The 18,448-nt window shown below is 54.8% G+C and overlaps 1 protein-coding gene and 1 long non-coding RNA gene across 7 annotated transcripts; one reads left to right on the top strand and one right to left on the bottom strand.

The window, feature by feature from the left end:
- Nucleotides 1-951: 951 nt before the first annotated feature.
- Nucleotides 952-18,446, bottom strand: BCAT2 (branched chain amino acid transaminase 2). Of its 6 annotated transcripts, none has more exons than XM_055235882.2 (11): nucleotides 17,488-18,371; nucleotides 13,229-13,303; nucleotides 12,746-12,946; nucleotides 5,995-6,105; nucleotides 5,790-5,909; nucleotides 5,485-5,648; nucleotides 3,031-3,173; nucleotides 2,776-2,861; nucleotides 2,417-2,557; nucleotides 2,267-2,341; nucleotides 952-1,352 (listed from the first exon to the last, which is right to left on the bottom strand). In XM_055235882.2, exons 1-11 carry the CDS (start codon nucleotides 17,509-17,511, stop codon nucleotides 1,314-1,316), a joined length of 1,179 nt encoding a protein of 392 aa, XP_055091857.1. In that variant the 5' UTR covers nucleotides 17,512-18,371; the 3' UTR covers nucleotides 952-1,313. The 6 variants fall into 6 exon arrangements, with proteins under 6 accessions (XP_055091857.1, XP_055091860.1, XP_063471988.1 ...); XM_055235885.2 differs by lacking the exon at nucleotides 17,488-18,371 and adding an exon at nucleotides 17,313-17,434; XM_063615918.1 differs by having other exon boundaries at nucleotides 952-2,341; nucleotides 17,488-18,446.
- LOC129459304 (uncharacterized) lies at nucleotides 13,538-17,450 on the top strand. The gene is made up of 3 exons (XR_008649958.1): nucleotides 13,538-13,627; nucleotides 16,859-16,971; nucleotides 17,343-17,450. It is a non-coding gene; the product is annotated as an uncharacterized lncRNA (long non-coding RNA).
- Nucleotides 18,447-18,448: the final 2 nt, after the last annotated feature.

Genomic DNA, 18,448 nt, shown 5'->3' with positions numbered 1-18,448 from the left:
TCCAGCTGTTTTTTTTTTTTGTATTTTTAGTAGAGATGGGGTTTCACCATGTTGGCCAGGCTGCTCTTGAACTCCTGACTTCAGGTGATCTGCCCACCTTGGCCTCCCAAAGTGCTGGGGTTACAGGCATGAGCCACAGTGCCCGGTCTTTTTTTCAAGACAGTCTTGCTCTGTCACCCAGGCTGGAGTGTGGTGGCACAATCACAGCTCACTGCAGCCTCGACCTCCCGGGCTCAGGCGATCCTCCCACCTCAGCCTCTGGAGTAGCTGGGACTACACTCACATGCCACCTCGCCTGGTTAATTTTTTGTATTTTCTATACAGATGGGATCTCACTGCGTTGCTCAGCCTGGTCTCAAGCAATCCTCCCACCTCAGCCTCCCACAGTGCTGGAATTGCAGGCGTGAGTCACCACACCCAGTCTAAACTCTTCCACGTTTAATCCCTCCAGCAGGTGAGAGTATCGTGCCTCACTCCACACCCACTAGGGTCCCGCGACTACAGTCCTGGCTGAGGGCACTGGGCCACGTCTGGGTGTAGAAAGACCCCTTGGGCCAGGTAGCGGACTGCAGGCTGGAACAAGGGTGCCAGTAGAAGACAACAGCTGAGCTGAGGCCAGGGCCTAGGGGACAAAGAGGCGGGGGAACGGACAGCAGAGTCAGGGGGCAGGAGGAACAGGGATCGGGGCCTGGTGGGCTTCGAGAGGAAAGGATGCAGCACCTAGGGGGCTGGCCTAGTGACTGGGTGATGGGAAAGTAGGGGAGGAGCTGGTTGGTGGGGGGCAGAGAGTAAGTTCAGTGTCAGAGACATGAAATGCTCCCCCAGGTTGGAGAAACCGTCAGAACACGGGGGGCTCGGATGACTGGGTCCTTCAGAATAAAATGGGCTGAGGAAGCAGGATTCCTGGGTTAAAGCCCCAGAGTCGCGTCACTGAAGAAGCCCGACAATGTGTGTTCTTTGGCATTTTATTTCAAAATTGCAGCAAAGAGAAAAAAAAAAAAAATCAACGGCAACACCAGGGGTCTGGCCTGAGAATGGGGAGATCCGGAATCGGGGCCAAGGTGTATCCTTGACCTCACGACAAGGAGCAATGGGCGGACCTGAACCCGAGACGAGCGGCTGGGGGCCAAGATGCCTGGGTCGGCCCTTACGGCTTTGGGAGTGTCGCAACCACATGGGGGCGCCAGAGACCCAGACGCCGCCCGCGGGCCTTTTATTTCGTATTGCACTTCAGGTTGAGTCATTGGTAGGGAGGCGAGTGCTGGCGTGACAAGATGCTACGGGTCTGTGGATCTGGAGCACAGCCTGCAGCTTCACACCGGGAACATCCACTCGTGGGCTCTGACTCCGTACTGCGGAACAACGGAGGCAGTGCCCGACGTGGAAGCTGCACTACAACTCCCAGTAGGCCCTGGGGTGTTCCAGGCCCAGTGCCTACGGAGCTGTGCCCCAGCGGCTCACGGGAAATGTAGTCCACTTCCCAGAAGGCCCCCAACAATGATGGGAACTGGGAACCAAGGCTAAGGCGGCGCAGAGGCTTCCGGGAGATGCAGTTTTGAAGATAGGAATTATGGCCAGGCCTCTAAGGCTCTTGGAAAAAGTCACTTTCAGTTCAGAAAGCCCAGATAGTCAGAGGATGTATAGTTCTAGGTCCTGATGCACAAAAGTTTACAGAAATGTAGCTCTAGGTCTGGGAAAGGAGCCCAGAGATTCTTGGGAAAGACATCTTGGCCCAGAAGACGGGAATGCCCCAGAGATTTCTGGGATTAAACAGTCTGGTGCCAGAGAGGGGCCAAGGTCCAGAGGCTCATGGGAGGAAGCTTTCTCTGGCCAAAGGGATAGCCCAGGGCTCCAGGGAATCTTGGGAGGCCAACCTCTGAGATGGCCAGAGGGCTGGCTAAGGTCTCAGAGATTCATGGAAAGGGCCTTTCTCCCACCAGGGCACCTAGGGGCAGCAGAGGATCACAGGGAGGGAGTTTCTCCCACCAGGGCATCCAGGAGCCACAGAGGATCACAGGAGGGGGTTTCCAAAGCCAAAGACATATCCAGGGCTCTGGGAGCTCACAGGAAAGGGTGATTTAGCCCCAAGGGTTTTCCAGGGCACAGAGCAGCACAGAAAGCCCGCTCTCCAGGGCCTCAATAAGAAAGGCCATTATCTGTTCCTGGTACTACTGAAGTAGGCTGGCGCTCAGTCCAGGGGCTCATGGGACACCAACTTCTCCAGGGAACAAGCTCCCAGCCCATTCCCCGGCTCCCTGCAGCTCACCTGGATCTCCTTCAGCTCCTTCTGGAAGCGGAGGATCAGCTCAGGCCCATTTTCCATGGTGGGAATGTGGAGGTTCTGGGACAGAAGGTGCAGTGAGGACCGAGCTCCTCCCCTCCTTCCCTCCCACCCACAATGGCAGCCCCGCCTCACCCTGTCTTTGTACAGGATTCGGTGCACTGGGCAGACCTGGCAAGCGGTGCCCGAGCCAAAGACTTCCCGCACACGGCCCTCCTCCAGGGCCCGCAGCAACTGCTTCATGGTGATCGTGCGCTCCGCCACCCGGAACTCACCCTGCAGGGCAGTTGGCAGAGACACGTGTCCCCAGAGGGTTGCCCTGCTGCAGACCTCCACCTCTCCCTCCTTGAGGATAGTGAGAGAGACAGACGCCCAACGGGAGAGACAGACCCAGGAGAAGGGGCAGAGACATGCCAGTGTGCCCCAGTCCCAGCCCTCTGATGCCCTGGCCCCTGGCACATGGCGCCCGTCACCAGAAGATGCCATGTCCTCACCCAGGTCTGAGCCAGGTCCAGTAGACTCTGTCTGACCACTCCAGGCAGGATGACACCATTCAGCGGGGGCGTCACCAGCTCCAGCACTAGGGCAGGTGTAAGGGGTGGAAGATGTGACCTCTCACCCCCTAGCACCCCCCGTCGTAGGAGCCACCTCCTTCCCCCATCCCAGAATCCCTGGGGCCTGTAACCTGCCAGGAATGATGGTGCCACCCACTTCCACCAGGGTTCGGGCTGGGTCATGGGTGGGCTTACCCCCATCTTCGTGGGTCCAGTAGACAAAGATGTTCATGGTTCCCACCTCGGTGAGCTGGTGGTCGGGCCCATACAGCCAGAGGACCTGTTCACAGCCCTGCTTGAGTGCCTCCTGTTGCACTAACACGGTGGGCCCATAATTCCTGGTGGAGGGCAGCCTGGTTGGGTGTGGCAAGGAAGCCCCATCCTTCCCCAACCCAGCCCCAGAGGAGGCTCATCCTGCTCTCTCCCGTCTCCCTGCTCACAGCTCTCCCAGGGCTCCCCAGTTCCCCTGAGGCAAAATCCCTGACTTTTCATTTGGCATCAGGACCCTAAGTGGTTATGTCCCCTCTCTCCTGTCTCTTCCCATTTTTCTTTTTTTTTTTTTTTAAGACGGAGTCTCGCTCTGTCACCCAGGTTGGAGTGCTGTGGTGCGATCTTGGCTCACTGCAACCTCCGCCTCCCAGGTTCAAGAGATTCTCCTGCCTCAGCTTCTCTTGACCTGGTGATCTGCCTGCCTCGGCCTCCCAAAGTGCTGGGATTACAGGCGTAAGCCACCGCGCCTAGCCCGCCCTCACCCGTTTCATAGTGACCAAATCCTCGGCTGTCATTCAAAACCATTTCTTTTTTTTTTTTTTTTTTGAGACAGAGTCTTGCTCTGTCGCCCAGGCTGGGGCTAGAGTGCAGTGGTGCGATCTCAGCTCACTGCAACCTCCACCTCTCGGGTCCAAGCGATTCTCATGCTTCAGTCTCCTAACTGAGGCATGCAGCACCACGTCCAGCTAATTTATATTTATTATTTATATTTATATTTGTATTTATATGCCCACCTCAGCCTCCCAAAGTGCTGGGATTACAGGAGTGAGCCACAGCGCCCGGCCTTAATTTTTATATTTTTAGTAGAGATGGGGTTTCACCATGTTGGCCAGGCTGGTCTCAAACTCCCGACCTCAAGTGATCCGCCCACCTCAGCCTCGCAAAGTGCTGGGATTACAGGCGTGAGCCACCGTCCCTGGCTCCAAAACCATTTCTGTTGTCACCTCCCCAAGAGGTGTTTCCAGACCTCCAGGCTGGGTGCTGGACCTTCCCTGGACTCCCCCAGTGAATTGGGCTACCTGGATGACTTTCTGTGTCTCTCTCCCAGAGATAGCCTCTCCCCTCAGCTGCTAACAAGCCTCCCATGGCTCCCCAGTGCCCCAGGACAAGACCCTAGCCTCCATCCGGTGTTCCAGGCCTGCCTGGGTCTATGAATACTTCAGCATTTTGCACAACCCAGACTTATTTTTGTAACCGGAACATCTGTGATCCTATTCCTTCTGCCCCTGTACACATGGTCCCCAGGATTGGAAACAGTTTGCTGACTTTTGTACCCAGGAAACCCCCTCCTCCCCCCTCATCAGACCATCAGACCTAGTTGAAGGGTCGTCTCTTCTGTGAAACCTTTTTTTTTTTTGAGACAGAGTTTCGCTCTGTTGCCCAGGCTGGAGTGCAGTGGCGCGATCTCAGCTCACTGCAAGCTCTGTCTCCTGGGTTCTCGCCATTCTCCTGCCTCAGCCTCCTGAGTAGCTGGGACTACAGGTGCCCACCACCAAGACCGGCTAATTTTTTTTTTTCTATTTTTAGTAGAGATGGGGTTTCACTGTGGTAATCAGGATGGTCTCGATCTCATGACCTTGTGATCTGCCCGCCTCAGCCTCCCGAAGTGCTGGGATTACAGGCGTGAGCCACCACCTCTGGCCTCTGTGAAGCCTTTCACAATGCCCTGGGTCACCTCCCCAGAGAACATGCAGCTCTGAATACCGGGGCTCCCACCAGCCTGGCAGACCCGGAAGAGCGGGGCTCGGGGCTGACTCATCTGTGTCCCCAGCTTCTGCCAGCACAGGGCCTGGCCCTCAGGAGACCTCCCAGGATGTGGCTGAAAGGACCTGAATGCACCCCCAGCTGGGGCCACATTCCTGTCCCAACACGCCAGTGCCCACCCTCTGCCTTGGTTGCCCAGGAGACCCAGCTGTCTCCTTCCTGCCCTGCTGAGCTGAGGCCACTGGGAGACAGATTTACACAGAAAGTCCACACGGGGATGAGGGGCTTTGGAGGCTCAAACGACTGTGGGAGCTGGGTATGGGGAACGCAGCCCAGCCTGGGGGATCAGGGGAGGCTTCTGGGGCGAGAGGCCAATGAGCTGAGTGTAAGCTTCGTTCCTGGAGGCTTCCCGGGACTAGTCCTGGTTTCCCCACTGACCTCCACCCAATGCCTTCCCATCTGTGTGCCTTTTTGTCCATCTGGAAAATAATCCCCTCCTCCTTCCTTCCATGGTTTGTTTCCAGGGACCAGGGAGGTCACTTAGCGCTGAGCCCTGCACGGTGCTGATGTCACCTTCGTGTGACATCCAGAGGCACGGCCGAAAGCACACACGCTGGTCCCTGTGTCTCCAACGCCCCGTGTGCCAGTCGTTCTGGGGTCAGGGGTGCTACTTACCCCCCTAACTTGTAGTTGCCGACCCCGCCCACCCAGGCCCGGATGAAGGCTGGGTCGGCCAGGAGGGAGACCGGGGTCACGGAGCCTCCAGGGAAGTAGGTGCCCACTGGGCAGAGAATGACGAACAGCAGCGCGTGCGTGGGCTGGCTGACACCCAGCGACGGCTGTGACGGGTAAAGGGGCAGCGTCAGGAGTCCAGGCCCCCAGTCCTTCCCCTCCCCAGACCCAGGCCTCCAGGACCCCACCCCTGCCCTGCAGAATCCAACCCCCGCAGCCCAGTTTCCCAGCCCTGGAGTTGGGCCCACCTGGTTCCCAATGAGCACAGGCCGCACATAGAGGCTGGTGCCGGCGGCGTCGGGGACCCAGTCCTTGTCCACTTCGATGAGCCGGCGGATGCACTCCAGCAACTCCAACTTGTCAAAACTCTGGGTGGGATTCTGAATGAGTCAAGGGGCCCTTGCTGCCCCAGCCCCAGCCCTCCTCCCCACCCCGGTGGACCGGGCCCCTCACCGGCAGGCACATGCGCATGGCTGAGCGCAGCATCCGGTCCATGTTCAGCCAGGGGCGGAAGAGGCGCACCTGCTGGTCTTCGCCTTTGAACGCCTTCATGCCCTCAAACAGCTGCGGGGACACGCGGGCGGGAGGCTCAGAGACTTCTCCAGACAGTCATGAGAGACACCAAGACAGCCAGAGACAGATACACAAAGACACAGACAACTGAAAGATGGAGGCCAAGAGGAGAGCACCGGGGAGATTTAGCAGCTGGGTCAGAGAGATGGAGAAAAAGAGAGACAGATATAGACAGAGAGACAAACAGGTAGAGACACACGGAGATTCAAGAAAGCAAAGGACATGACCGGGCTCAGTGGCTCACGCCTGTAATCCCAGCACTTTGGGAGGCCGAGGCAGGAGGATCACTTGAGTGTAGGAGTTCGTGACTAGCCCAGGCATTACAGCAAGACCCCATCTCCACCAAAAAATATGAAAATTAGCCAGACGTGGTAGCACGTGACTGGAGTCCCAGGTATTTGGAAGGTGGTGGGAGGATCACTTGAGCCTGGGAGTTTGAGACTGCAGTGAGCCACATCATGCAACTGCACTCCAGCCTGGGACCTAGTTTTTTTTTCTGGAGACTCTGTCCCTGATCACTGCCCCATGGTTCCAAGTTTGCTTGTTGAGCATCTGCTCTACTGCACAGTGGAAGAGCCTGGAAGGCAGGGATTACCCTTGACACGTTTACCAGACAGCCCCTCCTGCAGTCCCGTGCACCAGGGTAGGCAGTGCTTGGCACAGAGTGTTTTTGTTTTGTTTTGAGACAGGGTCTCACTCTGTCGCCCAGGCTGGAGTACAGTGGCGTGATCTCTGCTCATTGCAACCTCCGCCTCTCAGGTCCAAGTGATTCTCGTGCCTCAGCCTCCTCGGTAGCTGGGATTACAGGCGCCCACCACCACACCCAGCTAATTTTTGTATTTTTAGTTGATCCACCCGCCTCAGCCTCCCAAAGTGCTAGGATTACAGGCCTGAGCCACTGCGCCCGGCAGACTTTTTTTTTTTTTTCCCCATAGTGGGTTTTTGATGAATGAATAGATAAATGAATAGATGAAGAATGGAAGACAAGCAAAACTAGCTACAATATTTTGGGGGGATAAAAACAACCACCATAAAAATGAGGGGCAAGAGAGGGCGGGGGCGGGGAGTAGCCATATCAGGTAGTAAAACAGATTATAAATCTACGATGCTTAAAACAGAGTGACACTGCTATATGAGAAGACAGACTGAATAATGGGATAGATAACCAAATATCCATCTAGAGAAAAACTACGTTGAATCTCGATTTCACACCTCACGCAGAAAAAATTCCAGATGCATTAAAAGTCTAAATGAAATATATATATGTGTATATATATACATATATGTATATATATATACATATATATGTATATATATATATACTACACCATAAAAGCTATAGAAGGAAACAAAAATAACTGTTTTATATCTTGGATTGGGAATTTTATTTTTTATTTTATTTGAGATGGAATCTCACTCTGTTGCCCAGGCTGAAGTGCAGTGGCTCTATCTTGGGTCACTGCAACCTCTACCTCCCAGGTTCAAGCGATTCTCTTGCCTCAGCCTCCTGGGTAGCTGGGATTACAGGTGCCTACAACCACGCCCGGCTAATTTTTGTGTTTTTGGTAGAGATGGGGTTTTGCCATGTTGGCCAGGCTGGTCTTGAACTCCTGACCTCAGGTGATCTGCCCACCTCGGCCTCCCAAAGTGCTGGGATTACAGGCGTGAGCCACCACGACTGGCCTTTTTTTTTTTTCTTTTCAATTTCTTGTACAGATAGGGTCTCACTATGTTGCCCAGGCTGGTCTTGAACTCCTGAGCTCAAGCAATCCCCGATTCTTCTTCCCAGCCCCAGATGAATTTTTTAAAACCTAACCTGATGGAAAAATCAGCCTAGCAAATGGACAGTTCACACAAAAGGAAGTACAGGTGGCCCTTAAGCTCGTGAGAGGATAGTCAATTTCATTAATCATTAGGGAGAAAAATACAAATTAAAATTAGTTTGAGATACCTTTAAAACCACATGGGAGATTGGAAAAGATCTAAAACTTGGACAAGGGTTGTCCAAGGTATGGAAACAGGCTCTGCTGGTGGGTGTGGAAACTGACACACCCTGTACATGTAGATGTGGCGATACCTATCAAGATTACAAGCATACATATCCTTTGACCTACAGTTCCCAAAATTGAGCCTCTTAGATACATTTGCACTTAAAGAAGTGACTAAAGAAGTGATGTGTGTACTGGATTCCTTTTTTTTTTTTTTTTTTTTGAGATGGAGTCTCGCTCTGCCAGCCAGGCTGGAGTGCAGTGGCGAAATCTCGGCTCACTGCAACCTCCGCCTCCCGGGTTCAAGCAATTCTTCTGCCTCAGCCTCCCGAGTACCTGGGATTACAGGCACCCGCCACCATACCCAGCTATTTTTGTATATTTAGTAGAGATGGGGTTTCACCATGTTGGCAAAGCTGGTCTTGAACTCCTGACCTCAAGTGACCCACCTGTATTGGCCTCCCAAAGTGCTGGGATTACAGGTGAGCCACCACAGCCGGCCTTGTACTAGATTCTTTATTGCAACATTTTTTGTAATAGGCTGGAAACAACCTAAGCGTCCAACAATAGGGCCTAATGAGGTGCATTGTTAGGATGACACAGCATGAGGCTGCAAGAAAGATGGAAAAAGCTCTTTAAGCTTTAAGGTATAGCGAAGAATTTCCAGGCCCAGTATGATGGCTCATACCTGTAACCCCAGCACTGGGAGGCTAAGGTGGGAGAACTGCTTGAAGCCAGGAGTTCGATACCAGCCTGGGGAACAAAGTGAGATCCTGTCTTTGCACAAGATTTAAAAATTAACTGGGCAAGGTGGTGTGTGCCTGTAGTCCTAGCCACTCGGGAGGCAGAGGCAGGAGGATCACTTGAGCCTAGGAGGCGGAGGTTGCAGTGAGCTGAGACCATGCCACTGCACTCCAGCCTGGGAAATAGAGCAAGACACCGTCTCAAAAACAAAACAAAACCCAGGTAAATAGAGCCCGGATACACCGGATACAGTGGCTCACGCCTGTAATCCCAGGACTTTGGGGGGCTGAGGCAGAAGGATCACTTGAGCTTAGAAATCTGAGATCACCCTGGGCAACATAACAAGAATCCATCCCTAAAAAAAAAAATTAGCTGCCGGGCGCGGTGGCTCACGCCTGTAATCCCAGCACTTTGGGAGGCCAAGGCGGGCGGATCACGAGGTCAGGAGATCGAGACCATCCTGGATAACACGGTGAAACCCCGTCTCTACTAAAAATACAAAAAATTAGCCGGGCGAGGTGGCGGGCGCCTGTAGTCCCAGCTACGCGGGAGGCTGAGGCAGGAGAATGGCGTGAACCCCGGGGGGCGGAGCCTGCAGTGAGCCGAGATCGCGCCACTGCACTCCAGCCTGGGCGACAGAGCAAGACTCCGTCTCAAAAAAAAGAAAAAAAAAAAAAAATTAGCTGGGCATGGTGGTGCACACCTGTGGTCCCAGCTACTTGGAAGGCTGATGCAGGTGGATCGCTGGAGCCTGGGAGGTCAAGGCTGCAGTGAGCCAAGATCGTGCCACTGCACTCCAGCCTGGGCTACAGAGCAAGACCCTTTCTCAAAAAAAGAGTCATACCAACAACAACAAAAATGCAGGTAGCCGGGCTTGGTGACTCATGCCTGTAATCCCAGCACTTTGGGAGGCTGAAGCAGGTGGATCACTTGAGCTCAGGAGTTCAAGACCAGCCTGGGTAACATGGTGAAACCCCATCCCTATTATTTAAAAATAATAAATAAACATATACAGGTAGACAAAGACAGAAAGCAGACTAATGGTTGGCAGGGGCTGGGGTGAGGGACAATGGGTACCGATTAACAGGGATGGGGGATTAAACGGTTCTGAACCTTGATGGTGGTGATGGTTGCATAACATTGCCTGCCACTGAATTATGGGCTTTAAAATGGTTGAAGGCCGGACGCCGTGGCTCACGCCAGTAATCCCAGCCCTTTGGGAAGATGAGGCAGGTGGATCATCTGAGGTCGGAAGTTTGAGACCAGCCTAGCCAACATGGTGAAACCATGTCTCTACTAGATATATAAAAATTAGCCAATAGTGGTGCATGCCTATAATCCCAGCTACTCAGGAGGCTGAGGCAGGAGAATCACTTGAACCTGGGAGGCAGAGGTTGCAGTGAGCCGAGATTGTGCCACTGCACTCCAGCCTGGGCAATAAGAGTGAAACTCCATCTCATAAATAAATAAATAAATAAATAAATAAATAAATAAATAAAATAAAATAAAATGGTTAGAATCCAACATTTTATGCTGTGTGTTATTATGCATGCGTATTAATACCACAATAATAAAAAATAAGGCCGGGCATGGTGGCTCACACCTGCAATCCCAGCACTTTGGGAGGCTGAGGTGGGCGGATCACTTGAGGTCAGGAGTTCAAAACCAGCCTGGCCAACATGGTGAAACCCTGGCTTTACTAAAAATACAAAAATTAGCTGGGCGTGGTGGCAGGCGCCTGTAATCCCAGCTACTGGGGAGGCTGAGGCAGGAGAATCACTTGAACCCGGGAGGCGGAGGTTGCAGTGAGTGAGATTGTATCATTGCTCTCCAACCTGGGGGACAGAGTGAGACTCTGTCTCTAAACAAATAAATAAAAAATAAAATAAAAAATAATACACGTGGTCGGCCTGCAATCCACACATGCCCCGGAGTGAGGGTGACATAGGGACAGCATTGTCCTACTACCTCATCCTCCCCCTTCCGCCCCCTGGATCCACGGGATCACAGCAGTGTGTTCTGTCTGCCAGGGCCACAGGCTTCCTCTGCGCTCACTCAACTAAAGAAAAGTACTGGGTCCCCAGCCAGAGGACAACTGCCGTGCTGGGCTGAAGGGAGAAGTGTGTGGTGGTCTCCAAGTAACCAGCTTCCTGGGGGCTCAGCAGGCGGAATCCTGCCCATCACGCTTATGTCATGGCAGGAGTGTCCGGCTGTGATTGGAGGTGTGTGTGCTCTGTACAGAATCAACTGGGGTTGCTTAGATGTCCAGATTGGGAGAGGAGAGGGGAAAAAACAAAAATCTTAAAATTCTGGAAAGGAAGGAAGAAAGGAAAAAACGGAGGGAGGGAGGGAAAGGAAAGAAAGGAATGGAACAAAAGTCTTAATGCCACAGAACTGTGCCCTGGAGGACCAAAATCAGCCAACCTGCTAACCAGTTAGTGGAGCTGTAAGATGCTCACTTAAATCTTGTCTCAACCAAAGTTTCTTCCTGAAGACTTTGCTTTCAGCCACAGCTCTAAGTCCTAAAACCAAATGCCTCCTGGATCTCTCGCCTAGAAACTTCACAAGTCTCTCAGGCTCACCAGGTGCCACAAAGCCGCTCCTCCTCCTGGGTCCCCATGTGGGGACAGGCCCAAGGTCTACCTGGTCACCAGTCCGGCCTCCTAGCCTGCAACTCTTGTCCTCCACACAGCCTGAGAGGGCTCTTACTATACCCAGACATGGCCCTGCCCCTCCCTTCCTCAGAGCCCTCAATGGCTCCCAGCACCCTTGGACAAGGCCCCAGCCCCTCAGCTCCTCCATGGCCCTGACATTTTCAGCCTCCTCCACCATGCTCCAACACCGCAATTTCTCCCAAATGTACCAGGCTCTGCTCCCGTTTGGGGTTTAGACTGGCTGTCCCCTCTCCTGCCATCCCCCCTCGACTGTCCCCCTTCCTGCCATCTCCCCCAACTGTCTCCCTTCCCGCCATCTCCCCACAGCTGTCCCCTCTCCCGCCATCCCCCCGTGCTGTCCCCTCTCCCGCCATCCCTCCCCCGGCTGTCCATCTCCCACCATCCCTCCCCCCGCTGTCCGTCTCCCGCCATCCCTCCCCCCGCTGTCCGTCTCCCGCCATCCCTCCCCCCGCTGTCCGTCTCCCGCCATCCCTCCCCCGGCTGTCCTCTCTCCCGCCATTCCCTCCCCCAGCTGTCCCCTCTCTGGCCATCCCTCCCCCGGCTGTCCTCTCTCCCGCCATCCCCCTGGCTGTCCCTCTCCCGTCATCCCTCCCCCGGCTGTCCCCTCTCCCGCCATCCCTCCCCCGGCTGTCCCCTCTCCCACCATCCCTCCCCTGGTTGTCCCCTCTCCTGCTATCCCCCTGGCTGTCCCTCTCCCGTCATCTCTCCCCTGGCTGTCCCCTCTCCCGCCATCCCCCTGGCTGTGCCCTCCCCCACCATCTCCCCCCCACCGCCCTGGCTGTCCCCTCTCCCGCCATCATCCTGGCTGTCCCTCTCCCGCCACCCCCCTGGTTGTCCCCTCTCCTACCATCACCCCGGCTGTCACCTCTCCCACCATCCCCCCCTAAGCTCCCCCTCTATGCCAGAAGAAGCCATGCTTTCTTTCAAGTGAGGCTGGGGGGTCTCTACTGGCCTCCACAGGGCCTCCATCAGAGCACAGATCATACTGAGTTATGCCCACAGCATGGGGTTTTCCAAGTGAAGGAACCAGGTCTGCTCATCTCGGGGAACCCAGCATCACCAAGCATGAGCCTGGAGCATGGAAGGCCTCAAAAAACGAATGATGAATGCACAGAAAGGAGAAACACACAGCAAACAAACCAAGAGAGGTGCACCTGGCAAGAGACACAGCAAGGAGGAGGAGATGCAGACAAGGACAGGGAGAGAGGCCGGCCGCCATGCCACCTGCAGGGAGTAGTGGAGGCCGGAGCAGGCTGGGTGCAGCGTGAGGTTCTGGAAGGGCTGGATTCGGGGCTGGCCCCAGCCCTTTTCATTCCATTCCACCATCAGCATGTGGTCGGTAAATGTCTTCCCAAACACCAGGGGCTCGCCAGGGCTGGGCTTCTTATGAGGCTTCTGTGTCATTTCCAGCTGCAGGTCTGCAGCCTGAGGAAAGATAGGGGTATCCTAGAATCTGGCCACAACCTCCAAGCTGAAAAACTACAACTCCCATGAAGCCCTGGGCCTCAGACCCATAGAGAAGTAGGACCTGTCACCCTGGAGGATTCTGGGACATGCAGTTTCATCCCTTGCCTGCGGCCCAATGGCAGGCTGTTAAGCTACCACCACTCACTGCCATCTCTGGGCTGTGGACCTTTTGGAGATGCCCAAAACCAGCTGCCAGCCCCCTCCTGTCTCAGAGCCAAGCATCGAGTTCCCTCCTTTCACCTTGAAACTGGAGGAGGCATATCTTCTGGGACCACACAGAAGCCAAGGGACAGAGAGAAGCTTTCGTGCCCAGATCTGGGTGGAGAAAGAAGTGAGAGAGGGGATGAGTGGGGCAGAGCAGGGGCCCTGGCAGCCCGCTCGCCACCTCCTGCACTTGGAGGTCCTGCTGGCCTGCCTGTTCTGTCCCAGTCTCAGTCCATTCTAGATAGGGGCAGGTGGTCCTGAAGGAGGCCAAGTCCCCTCCCTGCCCTGACGAGGGCTCCCTAGAAAGAGCTGAGTCAGCTCCGGCCCCCTCCTCCATGCTGGGGCAGTCAAACGCAAGCACCTCCCACCCCAGAGACCTTTGGTCCCAGCCTGGAGATCAGCTCAGACAAGAAGACGACCAGGGAAGGCGCACAGGTAAGTGAAGGCCTCCGGGGACCCAAGTGCTGACGGGCCTTAGAAGACCAACGGACCGACAGGTCCTGCTCCCCCAGGGCTCAGGGGTGCAGACCCCAGGCCCGCCTCCCTCAGACCTAAGTAAGAGTCCAGACTCTAGCTGCCTCCTCCCTCAGACCTGAAGTCTGGGCCCCCAGCCCCTCCCTCAGACCCAGGAGTCCAGGCCTCAGACCCTCCTCCCTTACATCCAGGAGTACAGGCCCCAGCCCCTCCTCCCTCAGACCCAGGAGTCCAGGTCCCCAGCCCCTCCTCCACCAGACCCAGCAGTACATGTGCTTATTGTCTGAAGGTATTCGATCAACTGGGCTCTGATTACCTGAAGCCCAAACCCACTTTGGCAGTGACTCCAATTCCCTTCAGCCCCTGGGGCTGAGGGGCCGCTACAGGGGCCTGGGGAGCCACTGCAGTCCTCACTGCACAAGGCTCAGGTGGGTCCTCCCCGAGGGGAGTAGGGAGAGCAGGTCTGGCTGTGTCCAGCAGGCTGGCCCCTCTCTGGTGACCTTTGACCTCACAATGCCTCTTTCCCCAGCCCTGTGGGGAGGCATTTGGGGCATGAGGTTGAGGGAGACAGAGTGGCCTGGCCTGGCCTGCCCTGTGAGCTGGGTGACTTGGCACTGATTCTGGAGGATGGACGTGAACGGCCGTGGTCACTTGTCGCTAGGTGAGTCGCTGGGAGATGGGGCTGCAGCGTAGTCTTGCTGGTGTGAGGCTCCAGGGATTCCGGGGTGATCAGAGTGTGGGTCCCCGGATTGCCTCTGGGTGGCGACATCTAGACTGCTCAGCCTTGCAGCCATGCTTCTGCCCAGAGGGATAGGACACCCACAGTATGAGAGAGACAAACACAGTGTGACAGCCAGCCTGTGGGCAGGAGAGCTGCCCTCAGAGCCAAGATGAAAAAAAGAGAGTAAGAGAGGGAAGAGGAAGGATGAGAAAAAGAGACACAGAAAAGGGAGCACGAACAGAAAAAAAAAAAAAACCCAGAAATTGACGCCAAGAAACAAGAGATGCCAAAATAGATCTAATAATAGAAAGAGGCCACACGCAGTGGCTAGCGCCTGTAATCCCAGCGCTGTGGGAGGCCGAGGCAGGAGGATAGCTTGAGGCCAGGTGTTCAAGACCAGTCTAGGCAACGTAGGGAGACCCTGTCTCTACAGAAAATACAAGTTAGCTGGGTGTGGTGGCGGGCGCCTGTAGTCCCAGCAACTTGGGAAGCTGAGGCAGGAGAATTGCTTAAACCTGGGAGGCGGAGGTTGCAGTGAGCCGAGATGGTGCCACTGCACTCCAGCCTGGGCGACAGAGCAAGACTCTCTGTCTCAAAAAACAAACAAACAAACAAAGAAATAAAGAAAGTAGGCGGCTGGCTCAGTAGCTCATGCCTGTAATCCCAGCACTTTGGGAGACAGAGGTGGGAGGATTGCATGAGGCCAGGAGTTCAAGATCAGCCTGGGCAATACAGCAAGACCCTGTCTCTACAAACAATTTAAAAATTAGCCAGGTATGGTGGCACACACCTGTAATTCCAGTTACTCAGGAGGCTAAGGTGGGAGGATCACTTGAGCCCAGTAGGTCAAGGCTGTGGTGAGCTATGATCACACTGCTACACTGCAACATGAGTGACAGAGTGTCTCTAAAAAAAAAAAAAAAAAAAAAGAAGGCCGGGCGCGGTGGCTCACGCTTGTAATCCCAGCACTTTGGGAGGCCGAGGTGGGCGGATCACGAGGTCAGGAGATCAAGACCACGGTGAAACCCCGTCTCTACTAAAAATACAAAAAATTATTAGGGCGTGGTGGCGGGCCTGTAGTCCCAGCTACTCGGAGAGGCTGAGGCAGGAGAATGGCATGAGCCTGGGAGGCGGAGCTTGCAGTGAGCCGAGATCGTGCCACTGCACTCCAGCCTGGGAGACAGAGCGAGACTCCGTCTCAAAAAAAAAAAAAAAAAAAAAGACCGGCATGGTGGCTCATGCCTGTAATCTGAGGCAGGTGGATTGCTTGAGCCCATCTACTCAGGAGGCTGAGGCACGACAGTCACTTGAACCCATGAGATGGAGGTTACAGTGAGCCGAGATCACGCCACGGCACTCCAGCCTGAGCAACAGAGCAAGACTCGGTCAAAAAGAAAAGACGAGACAAAGAAATAAAGTAGGTTTGGGGGTTCACAGGGCAGGTCTCTATAATGTGATAGAACCTCCATTATGTCCCATACAGCCCAGGAATATCACCATCAAAGACCAGGAGTGTCCCTGTCAAAGCCCAGCAATGCCCTCCATACTCCAGGACTGTCCCTAAATCACAGCCCAGGAGAGACCCCATCATATCGCAGTCTGCCCTTGTCACAGCCCACACATGACCCCATCATATCTAGAACTGCCCCCTTTATAGCCCAGGACTCTCCCCCATCACAGACCAGGGCTGTTCTATGACAGCCCAAGATGCTCCACATCACAAGCCCAGATTGTGCCTGTAACTTATCAGAACTGGTCCCCAGCAGAGCCAAGTACTGTCCCAAACAGCTCAGGAATGTCCCCTGTCCAAAGCCCAGCACTTTTCCCCATTATAACCAGCACTGTCTCTGTCAAATACCAGGGCTTATTTCCTATTCACCAGGTCTGAAATTTAAAAAAAAAAAAGATCCCATTGTTGTCCTTTTCAATCCCCAGGACTATCCCCATGTTGCTGTCTAGGCCAGTACCTTCCAGACTGTCCCTACCATGGTCCAGCACTGTCCCCTCCACACCCCGGGACTGTCCCCAGCATAGCTGAGGACTCAGCCCAACTATTTCCATTACAGGATATCTCTATCTTCATCAGAGCCTAGGAATGTCCCATCATGAGTTCAGAGCCATTCTGTGACACCAGAACTGTGCCATGATGAGATGGTCCACATCAGTCCCAAGTGTACCTGTCAAAGCCCAGTACTGCCCCACCACAGTCCAGGAGTGTCACCACTAAAGGCCAGATTGCCCACATACCCCAGGTATCCCAGGACTATCCCTATCAGTCACTAAGAGCCGAAGAAAGTGAAATTCTGCCCTGACATTCATCAGCTACGATGAGAGACTCAAATAAAGTCAGGTGTAAAGTTAACAAAGAGACAGTTCTCCCAAGGTTACACCGCAGCTGTGAAGGCTTGTAATGACCCCTTTCTTTGGCTGTTTCCTTCCTCACTGAGAAACCTTGTTCTCTGAAATCATAGACTCTGCGAAAAGCTGCTGCTGTTTAACATCGCACAGTCAGAAGGGATCGTCTCAGCCAGCCTGCAGCATCTGTCACTTTGACCATGAGACGCTGCCTCGATTTCCAATCCAGGTGCAGAACTTCAGATAGGAGTTTGGAAGCACAACAATCCCCATCTCTATTTTTTTCAACTTTCATTCCAAGAAAATAGGACCTTGGGTCCAATTCCCAGAGCTGAGACTTGAGGTCCAACTCTGCCCTCACCTGCACCCGGGCCTGGAGGTCTGGGCCCCTTTATTCCAGCTCCCCTACAGGCTGATGCCCCACCGCACCCCAGGGCTCCGCTCCCCAAATCACAACCTCCCCACCCCCACGCCTCCCTCATTACAGGGTCCCTCTCCATGTTTCCCATTTTTTTACCTCCCCACCAATTACTTGCCCCACCTCATCCGCGTCTACCCGCTCCCCCTCACCCCATTAAAGCCTCGTGCTTCTTTCCAAAGGGTGCCATCCTCCTCCACGCCCCGCAGCGGATCCCCAGGGCGGGAGGAGCGGCGCCGAGTCGGACCGGCTGCAGGCCAGTGCTCTTCCCGGAAGTGCGCCTCCCCCGGTTATTCCCCAGACCCCGGCACGGGCCTGCGAACCCACCTGCCCCAGAGCGGCTGCGGCCATGATCCGTGCGGCGCGTAACTGTGCCCGCCCGGGGCGCGGCCCCGAAGAAAGACGTTCCGGCCACGCCCCGCTCACGCCTCCTTCTGGGGGAAGGCGGCGGACCAGCGCCCCAGGCCGTCCCAGCTCCAGGGCGCCAGCAGGGAGCCGGACCCTGCTGCGGGGCGCAGGCGCAGGTCGGGGGGCAGGACTTGAAATACGCTCCCTGCCGGGCGAAGTGGCTCAGGTCTGTAATCTTAGCACTTTGGGAGGCCGAGGCGGGCCGATTACCTGAGGTCAGGAGTTAGAGACCAGCCTGGTCCAACATGGTGAAACCCCGTCTCTACTAAAAGTACAAAAAATTAGCCGGGCGTGGTGGCGGGCGCCTGTAATCTCAGCTACTCGGGAAGCTGAGGCAGGAGAATTGCTTGAATTGAGGAGGCAGAGGTTGCAGTGAGCCGAGATGGTGCCACTGCACTCCAGCCTGGGCGACAGAGTGAGACTCTGTCTCAAAAAAAAAAAAAAAAAAAAAGCCTGGCGCGGTGGCTCACACCTGTAATCTCAGCATTTTGGGAGGCCGAGGCGGGCGGATCACAAGGTCAGGAGTTCAAGACCCGCCTGACCAACATGGTGAAACTCCATCTCTACTAAAGATACAAAAATTAGCCAGGTGTGGTGGCGTGCGCCTGTAATCCTTGCTACTGGGGAGGCTGAGGCAGGAGAATCATTTGAACCCTGGCGGCGGAGGTTGCGGTGAGCCGAGATCGCGCCACTGCATTTCAGCCTGGGTGACAGGGCGAGACTCCGTCTCAAAAAAATAAAAATAAATAAAATAAAAATACAAAAATTGGCGTGGTGCCGGTGGCCTGTAATCCCAGCTACTCGGGAGGCTGAGGCAGGAGAATCGCTTGAACCCAGGAGGCGGAGGTTGCAGTGAGCGGACATTGCACCACAGCACTCC

The sequence above is a fragment of the Symphalangus syndactylus genome, chromosome 13, assembly GCF_028878055.3.
Source record: "Symphalangus syndactylus isolate Jambi chromosome 13, NHGRI_mSymSyn1-v2.1_pri, whole genome shotgun sequence".
Lineage (NCBI taxonomy): Eukaryota > Metazoa > Chordata > Mammalia > Primates > Hylobatidae > Symphalangus > Symphalangus syndactylus.
This window is presented reverse-complemented; position numbering and strand designations above follow the sequence as displayed.

Excerpts from the sequence above, each read along its gene's own strand:
- BCAT2 (XM_063615918.1), bottom strand. The coding sequence starts at position 17,511 with ATGGCCGCAGCCGCTCTGGGGCAG. Across the intron at positions 13,304-17,487 it reads CCGCAGCCGCTCTGGGGCAG|ATCTGGGCACGAAAGCTTCT; the intron begins GTGGGTTCGCAG and ends TTCTCCACCCAG. Across the intron at positions 5,649-5,789 it reads CTGTGCTCATTGGGAACCAG|CCGTCGCTGGGTGTCAGCCA; the intron begins GTGGGCCCAACT and ends TACCCGTCACAG.